We start from the raw sequence: 19,619 nt of genomic DNA, 5'->3' as shown, positions 1-19,619 counted from the left end.
TTTTGTTAAACCATGGCATCATCTATCAACCTTGTCCCGGGTCATTTCAGTTTAGCCTAATTGAAAACAAATCAATGGTGGGGATATTCGTATCGATGTGTTGAGGTCGCTTGATTTGCATTTAATTGACCGAATTAGCTCAAGACAGTCACACATTCCATCTTGTTATCTGCTAAAATGCTAATCAATACCCAGTGGAGTGTGCAGCACTGTGTGAGTGTGGTGCCAGCGGTTTAATTAGTTGAAAGAATGGTTTGAGTTTGCTGCTCTTTCTGAATGAGATTTTATTGGCAAAGGTATGTGGGGATTGCTTCTTTTGTAGGTGAAAAGCTACAAAACTAAATCCTGTCCTAAATCCTTTTACTTTGACACAATACTTTCTTCTCTGATGTCATACACAATACTACAGCAAACCATTTGAAACACACTGCAAGATGTCTCACAAAACACCTTGGAAAACAGTTAAATGAAAGGCTGTATTGTTTTTTTTTCAACTTTTTTTTTTACAAGCGCTATTCAGTAGTAGACATTAAGTGTGATTGGCTATATACTGTCACATATAGGCATGCATGTGTAGGCGTACTTTCAGCACACATGCAAATGTTTATTCAGTTATAATCTGACTGGTGTTGAAGTAGATATTCAAAAAGTAAAAGCCTAATGAATAAGTGACATTCCTCCGTGGTGTCATTGCCCTGTTGACAGATTGTTTTAGCCTTCAAATAGAAATCTAATTAGATGGATTATATCCATGTGTGACTTTAGAACTGCACTCAGCTCTTTCTAATTCCGAAGTTACGGAACATTAAAATCCGTCTCACATGTGAGAAAAGGCTTTTAAAATAAAAAATTAACTTATTCTGGTAGTATTAAATATTACTACGTGCCATGGAGGTACCATCTTTTTTTTTTTTTTTTTTCAGCATGACAAACAAACTTGTAAACGGCCTGGGAATTGCCTTTAAGCAAGCATGAAATACAGTTTCAGCCTCTGTCTCATTTGTTTCCATGAAGTAGGACAGCTGGATTAAAAATAAAAAATAAAAACCCTCCTCTTACCCTGTGTTGCATGAAGGAGACATTCTTTTTTTTTTTTTTTTGGTTGCATCAGGCCTTTGGCAGACGGAGCGATTAGACTGACAGATATACAGGCCGCGGCGACACAGCTGACCTGAGAGCATGTGTGGGACTGTTGATATTAACCTTTACTTCGCCAGCAGCCCTTCTTGTAAAAAAAAAAAAAAAAAAAAAAAAACTTGGCCACCTCTTAAGTGTGTGTCATGTTGCATAATCCAGGGTTTCTGCCAGCCAAATGGGTGAGGCAGGCATTCTGCTGTGTCTGTTTGGCGTATGTAGTGACTCCTGCAGTTTTAACACACATGCACACACACACACACACACACACACACACACACACACACACACACACACACACACACACACACACAAACACACACACACACTGGCAAGGGCTTAATGGGTACTAGCGCAGCAGTTTGGACTATCCTTTTCAGAGAAAAGAGCATGCCACATTTGAAAACGTATCGCTGTCAAGATTGAGCCGTTTTACGCTTTCTCAGCTAAACTTTTAGGCAACACGTTCACCTCAGAGGAATTACTTACAATGCTGAGATTCAGTAAAGGAACTATAAGATACGCTAATGTGTTTTGCTTATATTCAGTGGCCCATAACTCTCGGCCTAAGAGACATACAAAAGGGCTTTCTGGAAGTGCACAGCTCCCGACGGCGACATATCTGCTATAGCGTGGAAAGGGAGGGAGAGAAAAAAAAGCAAAGAAAATATCCTATTTGATTAGAAAAAAAAAGAAAGTGAGCCAGGTCCTTCTTCTCTTTGCAGTGAACTGTAGTCGGGGGCACAAGAGTTTTATTCACTAATACTTCTTAATGTTCCTTGTTGACTTAGCCAAGGGTTGTTGCAGAAGGCTTGACCCCAGAGCTGTTTGGGTATATGGTTTGAGGTACAGAGAGCGAGAGAGAGAAAGAGAGAGAGAGAGAGAGAGACTAATGCAAAGCCAAGTTATTTCTTCCAACTTTTTTTTTTTTTTTTTTTCTCCCTTTGCCCATGGTTCACTTGAGTGTGTTTATACTGCGCACTGGAGCTTTTTTTAAATTATTGATATTTATATGTTTAAACATTTTTAATCACAACCTGTATAAACTTAAGAGGAGCCCACATTTTCTGTTGTCGTTACGGACAGACATTGAGAGCCATTCACACTTATTTAAAGTCAAGCGTGGACTCCATAACCGCCTCCTCAAAAGCTGTCTGTAAATGTTTGCTCTCTTTGGTGGAAGTGGCACAAAAAACTTAAAACTAAAATGAACTAAATTCTCGTATTGTTTCTGCCTGTTTCCACTCTGTATATCTCCCCCTCTCTCACGCTTTCTTTCCCTTCATTTTGATTTTGAACTTTTTGACTTTTTTATTAATTATTCTTTAAAACACAGATACGAAAGAAAACTAGATATGTACGAAGGTGTTATATAAACAGTACTATGCTCACGTGCACTTCTGACATATTTCAGCAAATTCCTGTTTGTTATTACTGAGCATTCGCAAAAATAGTTTTCTCTCCTCCCCAATGGGAATGAAGAATTTCAGTGCATGCCCAAATACACACACACACACACACACACACACACACACACACACACACACACACACACACACACACACACACACACACGCATACACACGCACACACACACACACACACGCATACACACACACGGACACACACACACACACACGGACACACACACACATAGACCCCCCCCCCCCCCCACACACACACACACACACACACACACACACACACACACACACGCCCACCCCTGCACTTACTTGTGTATTTTTTACCCCCTTAAAAAGTTCCTTTAAAGGCTCGGGGATGAAAATGGCAGGTAATGATGACGAAGGTTTGCTCACATTTTTTGAAAGCAAACACACCTTTGAACAACACCGAGGGTGAAAGGTGGCAGTGTCCTCCTGGCTCAATTCAGAGAGCCTTTTTTCAAACATTGCAGCAGCAGTATATACCTCAACTCTTTAAAAAAAAAACTAAAGCACGTTCATACCGACCTCCTTAAGAAGTTTAGACTGAAAGAGACTGTTTTTCAAAAAACTGGAGCCCTTCAGCTGAATCCCATATGTTTTTCTTGGCAGACGCGCGCTGTCTGCTTGGCCCGATGTTGGGGATATTAAAACTGATGGAACACAGGACTCTTGATCCCTTCTCTTTTTAAAAGGCTTGTGTTTTAGAGAGCCTCCGCTAGACACCTGTCATTGTCTCCTCTGATACTGGTTGACACACGGGTTTGGCAGAGAAATAGGGGCTGTCACAAAATACCCCTTTAAACCACTTGAGACGACATAGAGAGATTTTTTTTGAGAGAGAGAGTTTTTCTAGCTTAATGTGTGTGTTTTTTTAAAGCCAGTTGTTGCGTAATATTTTTTTTGTTTTTTTTGACTGATTATGGGATGGTTGCCAAATAATCACAGACAAGGCGTTTAATCTTAAAGACTACACTCCAAGAGACATACTTTTCAGCTGGAGAGTTTTTTTTTTCACCCCTTATGTTTATGGTTTGAGAATGATCATTTAAACACAGATATGAAAGAAAACTAGATATGTTCAAAGGTGTTATAGAAACAGTACTATGCTCACGTGCACTTCTGAAATATATCAGCAAATTCCTGTTTATTATTGTTGAGCTTTTGCATAAGAAAAGTGTTTACTCTCCTCCCCAATGGGAATGAACACTTTCAGTGCATGTCCAAATACCCAGACACTAACGCACGCACGCACGCACGCACGCACGCACGCACACACACACACATGTACTGTAGTTTGGATGAGGGTGCCGTCTGTGTGAATTGTCTACATGCAGTTTGTTCAGATAACCAATCCACGTGCACGCTTTGGTCCGTACCTTCGTTCACCTGATGTTGACCTTTCGGCAGATTTGAACTCATCTTTGTTCATTGATAAAGACATAGTGGGTATGCAGACTGTCTCCTTGTATCTTCCTTAACATACAGTTGAGTAAGTCAGACTGTTACGGCCTTGTAGCACAATATGACCTCATCTATCTGGTTTGGATCGATTTTAGTGATTGATCAATTAGTCCACTGGTGTTCCAGAACCTTTAAACACAAAGCTCTGTCTACACAAAGGCCCAGCAGGCAGCTGTGGCTTAGCAGATAGAGGTAGTCCTGCATTAATCACAGAGTTACCGGTTGGATTTCTGCCTTCTCTTGTCTAGATATCAAAGTGTCCTTAGAGATGCTACGAGGAACTTTCGAATATTTCTGAAACAGTCAAAATTGTTCTCCGATGAGCATAAATTATATGCAGCAGCAAACGAGACCATCAGTGCAAATAATGCTATTTTTATAAAGTTTTTCGTAATGCCTTTGTCATGGGTACGCTCAACCAGGAACTACAACTGGCGTAGTAAAAACTGTACCACTTTTGTCCAAAGGGGGTTACAAGAATTAAAACAAACTGAAAGTTCCTTGCAGCATCTTTTGAGCAAGACACTAAACGACCAAATTGCTCCCAATGGCTCCCGGACGGTGCCTTGCATCAATTTTTTGATGGGTAAAGGGAGTGACAGGGTGATGTACCTTGTCTGTTAAAGTTAAGTTGAGTTAATTTTATTCATTTTGGAGCTTTGCCCGGATACATTATTCATCATTGAACAAGAACAAAAGCACAGCGCCGAGGTATCACTGTCACTGAGGGATTTCAAGGATAAATGTATCTGACTTTGATCACAAACCTTTGGCACCTCCTCAGTGCTAGTGGATCTTAGCAAACCAGGAGAGAACACTGAATAGCCAAAGATAAAGCAGAACTATGATACAGTTAAAAAGCTTCAGAAAAATGCCAGTGAAAAGACCTTGAGTGGGGATTGGTTTGTCAAACTACTTAAAAGGTCAAGTATGCACGGACGTAAATCAGATGAGAACTTTTAGGTGTTATGAAGGAATGTGTTAGTAGCATAATCCACTTCACTGGCATATTAATAACTCATCTCTAAACTAAACTGAGAAAACCCCTATCCACCGAAGGGAGACTTTGTAATAGTTCACACATCCCCCTTAGCAGAATCAAAGACATAACCAAATTCAGATTGATATTGAGTGTACTATGCAGACAGAGACAAGGCCAAAACTTTGAATAGGGTTGAGACCAGTTCATCAATAATGCCCTCAGGCTAAAAAAAAACTTCCAAATGTTATGAAGCACAATTATAAAAGTATATTAACTTTTGCATATCTTCAACTAATGATTGTTTCTAGCTGCATGTCTTGATGTCTGACCATTCATTTGTCTGTTTCTTGGGGGCGCTCCGGTGGCGTAGTGGGTAGAGCACGTATACCATATAAGCTTAGTCCAATTGTCGCAGTGGTTGCCGGTTTTGAATTTGACCCGTGGACCTTTACTGCATGTCTCTCCCCATTTCCACTATGTACTCTCTGATTTTATAAGCTTTTAAATAGAGGTGACAACACACACAAAAACAAATCTAATTTGTCTGCCGCTTTAAGTGTTTTTTTAATTTTTTTATGTTTTTGTAATTTTTTATGCTTTATTGATAGTTTGAAGAGACAGAGGTGAAATGGGGCAGAGAGGGGAGTGACATGCAGAGAACGACCGCGGGGGCGGGAATCGAACCCGGGTCTGCTGCTGGGCCTGGCCCGGGGGGGGGGGGGATGCCCTACCAACTGAGCTAAGGGCGCCCCCTGCCACTTTAAGTGTTTGATGCAGACTGAAATATCTTGACAACAACAAAAGTCAATGTAGTGAAATTTGGTAAATAGCTTTTGTGTTGTCTAGAGAATGAATTATAAATACGGTAACACTTTACAATAAGGGTACATTAATTAACTGTTAGTTAATGCTAAGTTAATGGTATTTATGTTTAGTGAATGCGTAGCTCCTACATTAAGTAAGCAGTTAATGTTTTGTTAACTAATGCTCAGTGAAGCATAAACTAAGCAAAACAGTTAGTTAATGCTTAGTTTACGTTTATTAAGCATTTAATAAGCATTTATTAACGGTTAGGTAATGCTAACTAAATGCTAATTAGGCCTTTATTAAGCATTAACTAACAGTTAATTAATGTACCCTTATTGTAAAGTGTTACCATCGATACTTTGGTGAGGCCATGGATCTTTTCTATTCTACCAATCATCAAAACCGAAGATGAAAATGTTTGAGGTCTATACCATCAAACTGTTACTGCCAGTACGTCTGAACTCTTGGTTACCTCAAAAACAAAGCTCAAATGAAAAAGAAAATCATCAATCATCTGCTGGATACTGTCTTAGCATAATCATTCCAATAACATCATGGTTTCATTGTTCCTTTAAAAGTGCACATTTCATGGAATGAAAAAAAAAATCATTCCAGCCAGATAAGCATTTATTCCTAGGATGTAGTTTCGGCTGGCTCCAACATTGTGCTTTTTTAAAAGCATTATCTCCCCTGTGTGCGTGCGTGTGTGTGTGTGTGTGTGTGTGTGTGTGTGAGGTAAAAGCAAGAGTTCAAGAGTTGTGTTTGAGAGTGTTACAGTTATCAGAAAGAACAATGACGATAGTAAAGTATTCTTCCATTAAACATCTCGCCCATAAGGATAGATCATACATTAATTGTATGATAGTTGTATCCAATTGCGTCTATTGTATTCATTTAAACTGGTGAGAAGAAAACAGATTCCTGCTTTGTTGTCACATCAGAGATCAGTTTAAAGCAAAGAAGGGTTTTAATGAGCTGGTTCGCTTTTGCTGTGTTCCTGTTTTTTTTTGTCTTCATCATCATAGACAAGCTCAGATAAAAAGGTTTGAGAACTTTGGAGACCAACATGATTGACAGTGACGCACATGTTTTTTTTTTAAATCCACAAAAGTTGCCTGAAAAGCCTGTCTTTGTACAATAACAGCATTGTTCAGTGAAAGTGCAGAGAGCGTTAGTGGTCGACTCGTGTGACTTTGAAATGGTCTCCTTTGTGGGTCGTGCTGCAGAGCGGTTTTGATCAATATTAAAATGTCAGCTCTCTCATCACACTATTTTTCTCCTCCTCTGTTTTTAACAAAAGGGTGGCCTTTAAAGCTATAGTGCGTAACTTCTGTCGCCCCTCATGAGTATATTTTGAAAAAATTTTAACAACACTGTCGATACATCTACAGGACGTAAGCCTTCGGTCATCGCGCATGGATTTTATTCCTTCTGCTGTACGTCCAGGTTTTTTTCTTAGCAGTAGAATCAACAACTGAAACATTTCTTGGACGCTTCTTGGGATTATTCTGAGCTCCTGAGCCAGTGTCAGAGGGTGACACCAGTTTGAAAATGGTGCCATGCTGAGAAATACAGAGAGAGTTTTGTGGAGCTGGTAGGCTTTAATCAACTTTGTGTCAACTCGTTTGGCGATGGCTTGAATGTAACTGACATTCATTCATATGAAAAAATTACGCAGTGATGCTTTAAACTCCTCACATTTTTCACAAGATCTTCACAATTAAACAGAAAAACTGGACGGAATCAACACTTCTGGACTCTTAGGTACATGAAATCAGTTATTAAGAACGATCGATGTCAAATTCATTAACATTTTATTCAAAATAAGCCTTCAAGCTTAGTTGCCATCAATATGCCACTCTAACTGTCTATTTGTTGAGCTGCCAGCCGGGAGTCCGTCAATGAAGGAGGGAGATATGCTCAAGAGCAAATAGAGAAAAGAATAAATTGACCGGATGTGCTTATGGGGTATGTTGATGCCAGGAGGACTATTTCAGGCAGGATTATCTGTACCTTACTCAAACATCGTAGGCCAACTGCATTAACCGCCTCACAATATACTGTTTATGCTGTGTGCTGACATATAGAATATCTATAATCCTTTAAAGCGAGCGGAGGCCTGCAGGTGCGAGATAAGGCATATGGATAAGCCGAGCACGGACATTTTTACCTCGAGTATCCTAACGCTAACAAGGCAAAAGCACCAAGAAAAAGCACAAGAGTTTTAAAATGTTCCCCTCGCATTAACTTTTTCAGCTTTACATTTATTTGATATTGTCTGTACTGCATTTTTTTTTGTTGTAAAACCTGACTATGAGTTTTTTTTATAGCAAGCTATGTGAAATTTTTGAGAAGTACACCCCAGTCTATCACCTTTCTGACTGCACCTATCTCACACTATCCTGCAGTATAGGTAGGTGCTTTGCTCTTTGATAAGGAAAATGTTACTTACGTAGATCACCAAATCTATCTTATTTTGTATTCTTCTCCCGTATCACATCCAATATCATGTCCCAATAAGCTCAAGGTCACACTGGTATAGAGATGGTGGGCACTGTAGATGTTATACCAGCCACTACAAGCTTTACAAGTAACACCCTTCTCTCCGGTGCCCAGAATCCAACCAGCTTACGGAATTCCTCTTGGCCCATCCTGCCACCAGATTGCATAGTATTGAGTGTGAGAGGTATTTAGTGGCATTAGCAAAGCAATGTTTAGTCTAGGACAAGCTTGAATGTCAATTCTATAGTCGAGCAAATTGAATACATATGCACATTTAAATCCCAAACAGACTAGCGATAGATTCTCAATGTATGTACTGCCTTTCTAGGTTTTGAATCTCCCCATGTTACAGTTACACCCATAATGCAACAGTGCCAAGTGTGACAGGTGGCTGGGCGGCTGGCAACTCAAATAAATCCATGTTTTCATTTGGTGCATCAACTTGGATAGTGAAGTACTTTGGCAAGGATTATCTCTTGATTGTGTTGCCAGAAGGAACATGGGCCTCTAAAACGGCAACAAATCGCACTCAACACAACATAATGGCGTCAATCTTGAAGTCAAGAACTGGCAGCAAGCAGTATCAAACTACTTTTGGGATGGTCGTGTAGTTTTTACCCTGCTCCATAAGTAAGAGGTCATTTAATAATGGCGGAGTCAGTTATTCTGGAGAACGCTTGTTGTCAAAATCAATTTTTGTCAAAATCAGTGGAAAAATCGACATAATCTGCTGCCAGTCTGTACTGTGTGTGTGCGCTGAAAACAAATCAATAGGATGTCCAAATACATGCATGTCAATTGCAGTATGCCAGTAATACCCAGATACCTCACTAACTCCAATAGCATTTTGCAGTATTCAAATTCATTCTTGATATCTCTCGACATAATGAAAAAATCTTCCTTATCTGATTTATTTTTATCTTCTGTGGCCCTAAAACTCTTCTGTACTTTAGTATGTAGTGTGGTAAAAAGAAAAAGTATGTGATTTGGAACGCAGGGCAAGTGTTGATTTACAGCCTAAGCTCTGTAAACTGGTATGTAAACAAAGGATGTGTAAACAAAAGGGGGCCCACTTTAGCCACATGCCTGTTTACAGAGCCTAGGATGTGTATTACAGTAACAATAGATTGTTTTCTTCAGTGCAGCACACACATGGACACTAAGCGGATGGTGAGAAGTTAGTCACTGATTTAGACAAATAGTGATTTTGACAACAAGAATTCTCTATCGCTGACTCCACCCTCGAATGCAGAAACATTTAATTTTTTTCACCAGCAGACTGCTTATGTATATCCAGCACACCTCGGGACTCTTGCTCTGTGAAAATGTATATCAAACGTCAGAGGGGAGACACAGTCGCAGTTTCAAAATCACATCGAAAAACTAAAGAAGGAACGATTCAAGTCAGTGTGTGTAAACAGATTGGGTGTGTGTGTGTGTGTGTGTGTGTGTGTGTGTGTGTGCGCGTGTGTGGGTGTGTGTTTATCAATAAAGTGGAGACAAGTCTCAATTGGTATCAAAATCACATGTAAACCAAAGAAGTTGAGAGTGTAGTGTGTGTAAACAGAATGGGAGGTGTGTTTGTGTGTGTGCGTGTGTCTGCGTGTGTGTACTTATTTGTGTGTCTGTGTGTCTGTCTGTGTGTGTATGTTTTTGTACTGTTGACCGGGGACCATGGGAGTTGGAAATGAGCTCAGTTGGAAAGCAGCATATGTGTTTAGTCCAGCAGAGTGTTTTAGTGAAGAGGCCACAGCAGAGGTTTAGGGCCAAGCGAGGTTCTGAACCCACCGGCCAATCGAACACAGAGTTCTGGAACAAATTTAGTTTTGGAGCTCGGTGAGAGGTAGCTCTGTCTGCAAACAGGTGCACAGCAGAACGCTTTTTTGTGTTGTTTCAAGCACTGGTCAAATTGTTCCATCTTTTCTTTTTTGGGCTATTTTGCTCATAAGAAAATTATTTTTCATACAAGCATGAACAAACAGGTGCAAAATGTGCATTTAGTTGTTTATTTTACTAAACCTGGTCTGGTTTGAGTCTGTATATTTATCCTGCACAACCATATTAAAATGCCTTTATATCCATCCTTTTTTTTCTAAAGAATCTGAACCAACTTAGCTTTCCATAATACTTCTTAGTACTAGTATGAAGGTATGCACTGAAGGATTTCTTCATATGTTGTAAATTGTTCTGTAAAAACGTTGGACACCAATATGTTGTCAGAAAAAATATATAAAGATGCCTACACCCATCAGTGTGTGTAGTGAAAGGTACCAGGCCCCTAATAGCAGCTTAGCAGGCTACTGTTTACTCAGGCCTTCACGCGTGTGACAAACTGCATTGGGCACATCATTAGGTATTGGATGGAGCTGTACATGCAGCTTGTTTTGTGCATTACCGTGCTAGTGGTTAGCCGTTAACAGTGCAACCCCTTTATTTACCTCCAGGCATGACTGGCTCCTTATTGTAGGAAATCTGAGTGTGGCAGGGAGCGATCACAAAAGCAATTTAGTTCCAATGTCTCGACAAACAAATGGATACAGAGCTTTTCTGATCACCACCTGCAAAGCTGTCGAGAATCCGGCGGGGTGATAATATGTAGAAGGATTGGAAGTCGCATGGGAAAGAGTCAGAAACAAATGGTAACAGTGTCCCCATGTACATTTACGCCGGCGATTTGTTCTTAGAAAACAATGTCAGTGTTGAATATACATGACTGAATATATTACATTCAGATTCAGATTCAGATTCAGTCTTTATTGTCATTGTGCAAACAGTACAACGAAATTAGGGTGGTGCTCACCACCCACAGTGCAAATTAGCATACATGCATACACAGACAACAATAGGCAACAATAATTTAATAACTATGCTAAATAAAAAATCTGAGTGTCTGTTTAAGAAAAAAACAGATTAGTCCATCTGTGTTCTCATTGTCGGATATATCTTATGCATCTCTACAAGGATGTGGTTAAAGAAGGACATTATGGTGCCATTATGGTTGTAATATGTCCCCGGTAGACGATACAGTTTTACTTTCAACATTGGTGTAGATGTCTTATTTGATGTTTGAGAACATTGCTTTCATGAATTAAGATGAATAAAGAGAAGCAACAGACTTTCCAAAACATCATTTCATAGTTTAATGCAATGCTTAGCGTGATTTGTTGACCTGTGAGCATAATTGTTGGTGCTAAGTAGATCTGGGTTGATTGTGGAAGGGCAATAAGAGGTTTTAATGGCTCTTTTGGCAATGTCAGAGCCTTAATGCTGTTGAGTTATCACTATTTCCTTATAGAATGGAAGCAAGCTTTACCCTACGATCTTCATGGCTGTTTGAGTGACACGTACGTGTGAGCTTAAACTTAAAGGTGCAGTGTGTTGAATTTATTGGAATTTTTCAAAACAGACTTGGTAGAAATGAAATATTATATTCATAGTAATATTAACATTAGGGGCGGGACTCGATAAGCCTTAGGCTTCTTCCGTCACCCTTCGGTCAACACAAATTAAGATGTATGTGAAAGAGATAATTGTGTATTGTGTGGAATTGTCCGAAAGAATAATAATAATAATAAACATTAGTGTATAATCTGTTATGGTACGATGCTGGACCCAAGAGCAGACAGAGACGAAGTAGGATTTATATAAAAAAAGGTTTATTATATATATGGTGAGGGGAAGCAGGTAGTGGGTGAGGGAGCCAGGGGGAGACCAAAGCCGGGAAGCTGGAGAGAGTGGTCCGGATACTGCAGGCAGAGGAAAACAAAAAGTTAGGTTGTGGTCAACAGCTACAGGCAACAAGAAACCAGAGACGAGTAAGCGAGAGCGAGGGAACAGAAAACTGGAGCCAGGTACGTTATAGTTACCACGGTAGCGCATAGGACGATCCGGCGCCAACAGCAAGGAATCCACGGGTTATGAAGGGGAGTTGATTGGAGGTGAAGACCAGGTGAGCGTGATTGCAGATGAGGACCAGGTGTGAAGTGAGACAGACAGGGGGAGTGGCAGATACAGACGAGGAAAACACAGCGGGCTGCTGTGACCACAACAGTACCCTCCCCTCAATGGACGCCTCCAGGCGGCCTAAGCTTCTCTGGATGAGCCAGATGGAAATCCCGGATGAGGGAGGGGTCGAGAATGAGACCCCGCGAAACCCAGCTCCTTTCCTCCGGACCGTAACCCTCCCAATTCACGAGGTACTGATGCCCTCTGCCCCGACGCCGAATGTCCAGCAACCGCCGGACGGTGTATGCTGGGTGGTTGTCAATCACCCGGGGAGGAGGGGGGGCAACGGCCGGGGGGGAGAGAGGGCTGGTGGAGACTGGCTTTAGACGAGAGACATGGAAGGTTGGGTGGACGTGCATGGCTGGGGGCAGCTTGAGTGTGACCGCAGAGGGGTTGATGACGGAGACAATAGGGAAGGGCCCCACAAAACGAGGGGTTAACTTCTTAGAGCCAGTCTGTAAGGGAAGGTCCTTGGAGGACAACCACACCTGCTGACCCACCCGATAGGCAGGAGCGGGAGCCCGGTGGCGATCAGCCGTGCGCCGGTTCTGCTCAGCGGAGCGCAGCAGAGCGGTGCGCGCGCCCTTCCACACCCTGCGGCAGCGGCGGAGATGGTGCTGTACTGAGGGAACGGAGATGTCGTCCTCCTGAGCCGGAAACAAGGGCGGTTGGTACCCCAGGGAACATTCAAACGGGGACATGCCGGTGGCTGCACAGGACATGGAGTTGTGGGCATACTCGATCCAAGAGAGATGGTCGCTCCAGGCAGAGGGGTTGCGGGCAGCCACACAACGCAGCGCGGTTCCAAGATCCTGATTCGCTCTCTCCGCCTGCCCATTAGTCTGCGGCTGGTACCCTGATGACAGGCTGACAGAGGCCCCCAGCGCACGGCAGAAGGCTTTCCACACCTGGGAGATGAATTGGGGGCCGCGGTCGGAGACGAGGTCCGTGGGAATCCCGTGGAGGCGGAACACATGCTGCACGAGCAGCTGGGCAGTCTCGGTGGCAGAGGGGAGCTTTGGGAGGGCAATGAAATGAACAGCCTTAGAGAACCTATCCACAACTGTGAGGATGACTGTATGGCCATTAGAGGGGGGAAGACCAGTGACGAAATCCAGGCCAATATGAGACCAGGGCCGACCAGGAACAGGAAGCGGGCGAAGCAGGCCGGCAGGGGGTTGATGGGAGGACTTGGCCCGAGCACAAACCGTGCAGGCCAGCACGAAAGCCCGGGTGTCAGCGTCCATCGCTGGCCACCAAAAGTACCTCTTAAGGAGTGACAGGGTGCGACCCACGCCAGGGTGACAGGCAAAACGCGATGTGTGACCCCACACCAGAACCTGGGAGCGCACCGAACTGGGGACAAAGAGGCGGTTAGGAGGGCCGTTGCCCGGGTCTGGTTCAGTGATTTGGGCCTCCCGGATGAGGGACTCTATCTCCCAGGTAACCGCAGCCACCCTGAGACAGGAAGGAGAGAGGATGGTGTCAGGGGGACCCGGTGTGTCCACAGTGCCAAACTGGCGGGAGAGGGCGTCTGGTTTGACGTTACGGGAACCGGGCCGGTAGGTGAGGGAGAAATTGAAACGCCCAAAAAACAGGGACCACCGGGCTTGGCGGGAATTCAATCGCTTGGCTGTCTGGATGTAAGACAAATTCTTGTGGTCAGTCCATACCACGAACGGCTGTTCTGACCCCTCAAGCCAGTGCCGCCATTCCTCCAACGCCAGTTTCACAGCCAGCAGCTCTCTGTTACCCACATCATAATTCCGCTCAGCAGGAACCAGCCGGCGAGAGAAAAAAGCGCAGGGGTGAATCTTCTCATCCGAGGCCGAGCGCTGGGACAGGACCGCCCCCACCCCAGTGTCAGATGCATCAACCTCCACAATGAACTGCCTGGAGGGATCCGGTTGGATGAGAATGGGGGCAGACGAAAAAAGCTCCTTAAGCCTAGAGAAGGCAGCCTCCGCTTCAGGCGTCCAGGCAAAAGGGCGGGCAGGGGAGGTGAGATGAGTGAGAGGGGCTGCCACCCTGCTGTAGTCACGGATGAACCTCCGGTAAAAATTGGCAAACCCCAGAAACTGCTGCAGTTTCTTGCGGGAATCGGGGATGGGCCAGTCAGTCACTGCAATGACCTTCTCGGGGCAGGTCCTCACTTGCCCGCTCTCAATGATGAACCCCAGGAAGGATACAGAGGTGACACTGAACTCACACTTCTCGGCCTTCACATATAGCTTGTTCTCCAACAGCCGTTGAAGAACTTGCCGGACATGCTGGACGTGTTCCTTCTGATTGCGGGAAAAAATCAGGATGTCGTCTAAATAGACAAAAACTGAGCGGTTGAGAAAGTCCCGGAGGACGTCGTTAACCAGGTTCTGGAACACAGCAGGGGCATTAGTTAGGCCGAAAGGCATGACGAGATACTCAAAATGGCCGAGGGGGGTGTTAAAGGCCGTCTTCCACTCATCGCCTTCACGGATGCGCACCAGATGATAGGCATTACGTAGGTCCAATTTGGAGAAGACTGTGGCGCCCTGCAGTGGCTCGAATGCGGAACTGATGAGGGGCAACGCATACTTGTTCTTCACAGTAATGTTATTGAGACCCCTGAAATCAATGCATGGGCGAAGTGACTTGTCCTTTTTGGCCACAAAAAAGAAACCTGCACCAACAGGAGAAGAGGAGGGTCTCATGAGGCCAGCCGAAAGAGAATCCTTAATGTACTTCTCCATGGCCTCCCTCTCAGGACGGGACAAGTTATAAAGGCGACTACTGGGCAAAGGGGCGCCGGGGAGGAGATCAATGGCACAGTCATAGGGGCGATGAGGAGGCAGGGTGAGCGCACGACACTTACTAAATACCTCTCCCAGGTCATGATAAATTTGGGGAACCAAGGAGAGGTCGGGAGGTTCCTTGGGCAAGAGAACATCTCCCACTGCCGGAGACAGGGCAGACTGTAAGCAGGTGGAATGACAAAACGTGCTCCAACTCACCACCTTGCCAGAAGACCAGTCAAATTGGGGATTGTGAAGCTTGAGCCAGGGGTACCCCAGCACCAGGGGAGTGAGGGGAGACAGGATGACATGAAACTGAAGTATCTCGTGGTGATTGCCAGAAACAATTAATTCAAGGGGCTTAGTACGGTGGGTAATAAGGGCCAGGTGACGGCCGTCTAAGGCGTTAGCATTTAAGGGAGAGGGTAATTGTTCCAATTTAATGCCAACCTGAGACGCGAAGCCCGCATCAATGAAGTTCTCATCCGCTCCAGAATCCACCAGGGCTGACACAGGAAAGGAATGCCCGAGGGACAGGAGAGTGGCATCCAGCAGTGAGCGAGAACAGTGAGAATCGGGGACGGAGGGGGCGTGGCTCAGCAGGGCCCCGAGCCTCACTGCCGAGCCCTGTCTTTTGGCAGTGACGGACAGGTGGAGATGAGATGCCCGGGCAGCGCACAGTACAGACACACTCCGGTCTTAATCCGATGAAGCCGCTCTGCCTGGGTGAGACGTGTGCGACCCAGCTGCATGGGCTCCTCTTCAGTGACAGCACGCGTCACGGGGGCAGAGAGGGCAGTCTTAGGGAAGAGTGGGGAACAGGAAGCAGCGAAAACCGGAGGCACGGAGCTGCCCGCCTTCTCCCTACGCCGCTCGCGTAGGCGATTATCCAGCCGGATAGAGAGGGAAATTATTTCATCGAGAGTGTCAGCTTCCTCCCTAGTAGCCAGCTCATCCTTGATTGTCTCACTGAGACCGGAAAGAAAAAGCCCACGTAGTGACTTGTCGTTCCAGCCTGACCTGGCTGCATAGGTCCTGAACTCAACGGAGAACTCAGCTACACTGCGGGAGCCCTGACGTAAAGAAATAAGCCGCTTGGCGGCGTCCCCTCCCTCTACTGGATGGTCAAACACTTTCCTCATCTCTGCTACAAAAAGGTCAAAATTGTCATTAGCTGGGGAATCACTGTCCCATAATGCTGAAGCCCACGCTAGTGCATTACCCTTAAGTGACCCCATAATGTAAGCGATCTTAGCCTTTTCTGTGGGATAGGTGAGAGGCTGCTGACTGAAAACTAGGAAACACTGAATCAAAAAGTCTCTGCACGTACCCATGTCCCCAGCATAGCGCTCTGGCGCAGGAATAAATGGCTCACGAGCTCGTGGCAGGTGTAACGGGGAAGTGAGAGCAGGCGGGGGTGCCGCTGGTAGTGGAGGCGCTGTGGTGGGAGGTACCAGTAAGTCCAATTGGTCACCCATCTGTGTGACTCGGGTAGCGAGATTCTTAAAAGCCTCCATAGCGTCCCGGAGAGCTTGGCTGTGCTCCGCCACCTGAGTGCCTTGGGCGGCGAGAGCTCCACGAATGTTTCCGATGTCCGCTGGGTCCATCTTGGCCGGATCGTTCTGTTATGGTACGATGCTGGACCCAAGAGCAGACAGAGACGAAGTAGGATTTATATAAAAAAAGGTTTATTATATATATGGTGAGGGGAAGCAGGTAGTGGGTGAGGGAGCCAGGGGGAGACCAAAGCCGGGAAGCTGGAGAGAGTGGTCCGGATACTGCAGGCAGAGGAAAACAAAAAGTTAGGTTGTGGTCAACAGCTACAGGCAACAAGAAACCAGAGACGAGTAAGCGAGAGCGAGGGAACAGAAAACTGGAGCCAGGTACGTTATAGTTACCACGGTAGCGCATAGGACGATCCGGCGCCAACAGCAAGGAATCCACGGGTTATGAAGGGGAGTTGATTGGAGGTGAAGACCAGGTGAGCGTGATTGCAGATGAGGACCAGGTGTGAAGTGAGACAGACAGGGGGAGTGGCAGATACAGACGAGGAAAACACAGCGGGCTGCTGTGACCACAACATAATCGCTTGATAACCAAAGAAGTTTTTTTTTTATTACCTTAGAATGAGCCTTTTATATCTACATAGGAGCGGGTCACCCTACACGGAGGCCACCATTTTACACTAACTTGTTTCCTACAGTAGCACAGAATGGACAAACTTAACGGCCATGCCTTTTTATATACAGTATAGTGAGTTTCCTGGGAAATGCACCTGTTGGACAGGTTACCATGTACTCGTAAGCCCTACCCTAATCACACTTTCTAAAATAGTTAAAGGTGCACCGTGTTTTTGTTTGTCAGATAAGTGAACATTTTATATATTCTCATAACTAAATAAACAAACTTTACTCACAGGAAAATGTGATCCCTGGATCACTGTTTGAAGTTAGAAAGCTTCCTAAAAAGTTATTGTATCACTGCTCTTGTTAAACAGGTTCAGGGCCGACAATTTTGTTTGGTTTGCAAACACATTCTAGTCTTACATTTTCTTCCGGGGGCCTTAAAATACAAAAGGCAAGCTGTGGAAATGTAAACAAATCCTCCCCCTATGAAAGTGCATCTTTAAAACAATGAAATACAATTTAAAAATTAAACTTGAAGTCTGTGCTTTTGTGTTGCAGGCTGGGATGATCCGCACAGACTCAGATGAGTATTTCATTGAGCCTCTGGAGAGAGGAACACAGGAGCAGGAGGACCAGGGCCGGGTCCATGTGGTCTACCGCCGCTCTGCTGTCATGCAGAAGGGACCCTCAGACATCCCAGAGGACTACCAGCTACAAGGTAGGACCAACGGCCATAACGCTTTACCCATGCTGCTACTACAACAGACAGCAGGGCAGAGGGGGATATTGGTATACAGCTAGGATCACTAGTGCTTCTGCTGCTGTTGTTGTATCTATCTATCTATCTATCTATCTATCTATCTATCTATCTATCTATCTATCTATCTATCTATCTATCTATCTATCTATCTATCTATCTATCTATCTATCTATCTATCTATCGTTTTGTTCAGACCATGCGTTACCATATTAGGCTGCGGCCTTCGTTTCAGTGGTTGCGGGTTCAAATCCGACCCGTGGACCTTTACTGCAGGTCATCCCCCCTCCCTCTCTGTCTCCCCCATTTCAACCCTGTGCTATACAATAAAGCTTGAAAATGCCAAAACATTAGCTTAAATAAAAAAAAAGTGCAATAAGTAAGGCATAACCAAACGGTAGGCTATAGAAAAAGTAAAGAAACTAGAAAATGTGCAATTTGCAATATAAAGAGGAAGTGAAGCAAGTTCATTGTCGGCCTTTTCCAATTCAAGTTTCCAATCTCATGCTCTCTATCGGCGGCCATTGCTCCAGAATGAAAACAGCCCCAGATCCATTTTGCCGATGCGATTTGCCCTGTGATGCAGTTAAAAGCTCAGAAAATACAGTGATTTTCTTGTCACACAAATGACTGCTTTACTACTTCTTCTACTGCTGCCGCTATCGTCGCTACTATTATTATACATGTCAAACGCCGACACTGCTTGCTTTTAATACCTAAACTTGCCCTATACTTACACCAAACAAATGTCACTTTTGCTGCTGTCGGAAACATGTTATACATCACAACCCACTCTCTTACTAATCCAGCTGTAGTTCCTGTAGTCAAAAGCATTACGAAAAACTTTACAAGTATAGCATTCTTTGCACTGATGGTCTTGTTTGCTGCTGCATATCATCAGAGCAAGATTTAGACTGTTTTAGAAATATATAAAAGTTCCTCGTAGCATCTTTAAGGACACTTTGATATCTAGACAAAAGAAGGCAGAAATCCAACCGGTAACTCTGTGATTAATGCAGGACTACCTCTATCTGCTAAGCCACAGCTGCCTGCTGGGCCTTTGTGTAGACAGAGCTTTGTGTTTAAAGGTTCTGGAACACCAGTGGACTAATTGATCAATCACTAAAATCGATCCAAACCAGATAGATGAGGTCATATTGTGCTACAAGGCCGTAACAGTCTGACTTACTCAACTGTATGTTAAGAAAGATACAAGGAGACAGTCTGCATACCCACTATGTCTTTATCAATGAACAAAGATGAGTTTAAATCTGCCGAAAGGTCAACATCAGGTGAACGAAGTTACGGACCAAAGCGTGCACGTGGATTGGTTATCTGAACAAACTGCATGTAGACAATTCACACGGACAGCACCCTCTTCCAAACTACGTGTGTGTGTGTGTGTGTGTGTGTGTGTGTGTGTGTGTGTGTGTGTGTGTGTGTTCAGAGATATTAAAAAGTTCCTCCTAGCACTTTTAGGTATAAATAAATTATGTCTCATGCTACAACATGGGATGAAAATGCAAGTCAAAATGTATTAAGAAAAAAAAAACTTCATTGAGGGGTTAAACCTGTTTTTCTAAATGTTCTTGGCTGAGTGGGTCGCCATCTGCATTGGGCTTGTGTGTC

General features: G+C 44.2%; 1 protein-coding gene across 1 annotated transcript in view; it reads left to right on the top strand.

Moving 5' to 3' along the window:
- Positions 1–19,619, top strand: part of adamts3 (ADAM metallopeptidase with thrombospondin type 1 motif, 3) — a 164,681-nt gene that overhangs the window by 16,908 nt on the left and 128,154 nt on the right. Inside the window, exon 4 of the mRNA XM_080047884.1 lies at positions 17,792–17,951. Within this exon, the coding sequence (XP_079904010.1) occupies positions 17,792–17,951 (160 nt within the window). The remainder of the gene's footprint in view (positions 1–17,791; positions 17,952–19,619) is intronic.

This window comes from Ammodytes marinus (genome assembly GCF_949987685.1).
Source record: "Ammodytes marinus genome assembly, chromosome: 2".
Classification (NCBI taxonomy): Eukaryota; Metazoa; Chordata; class Actinopteri; order Uranoscopiformes; family Ammodytidae; genus Ammodytes; species Ammodytes marinus.
The sequence above is the reverse complement of the archived record's forward strand: the minus strand, read 5'-3'. Positions and strand labels throughout refer to the sequence as shown.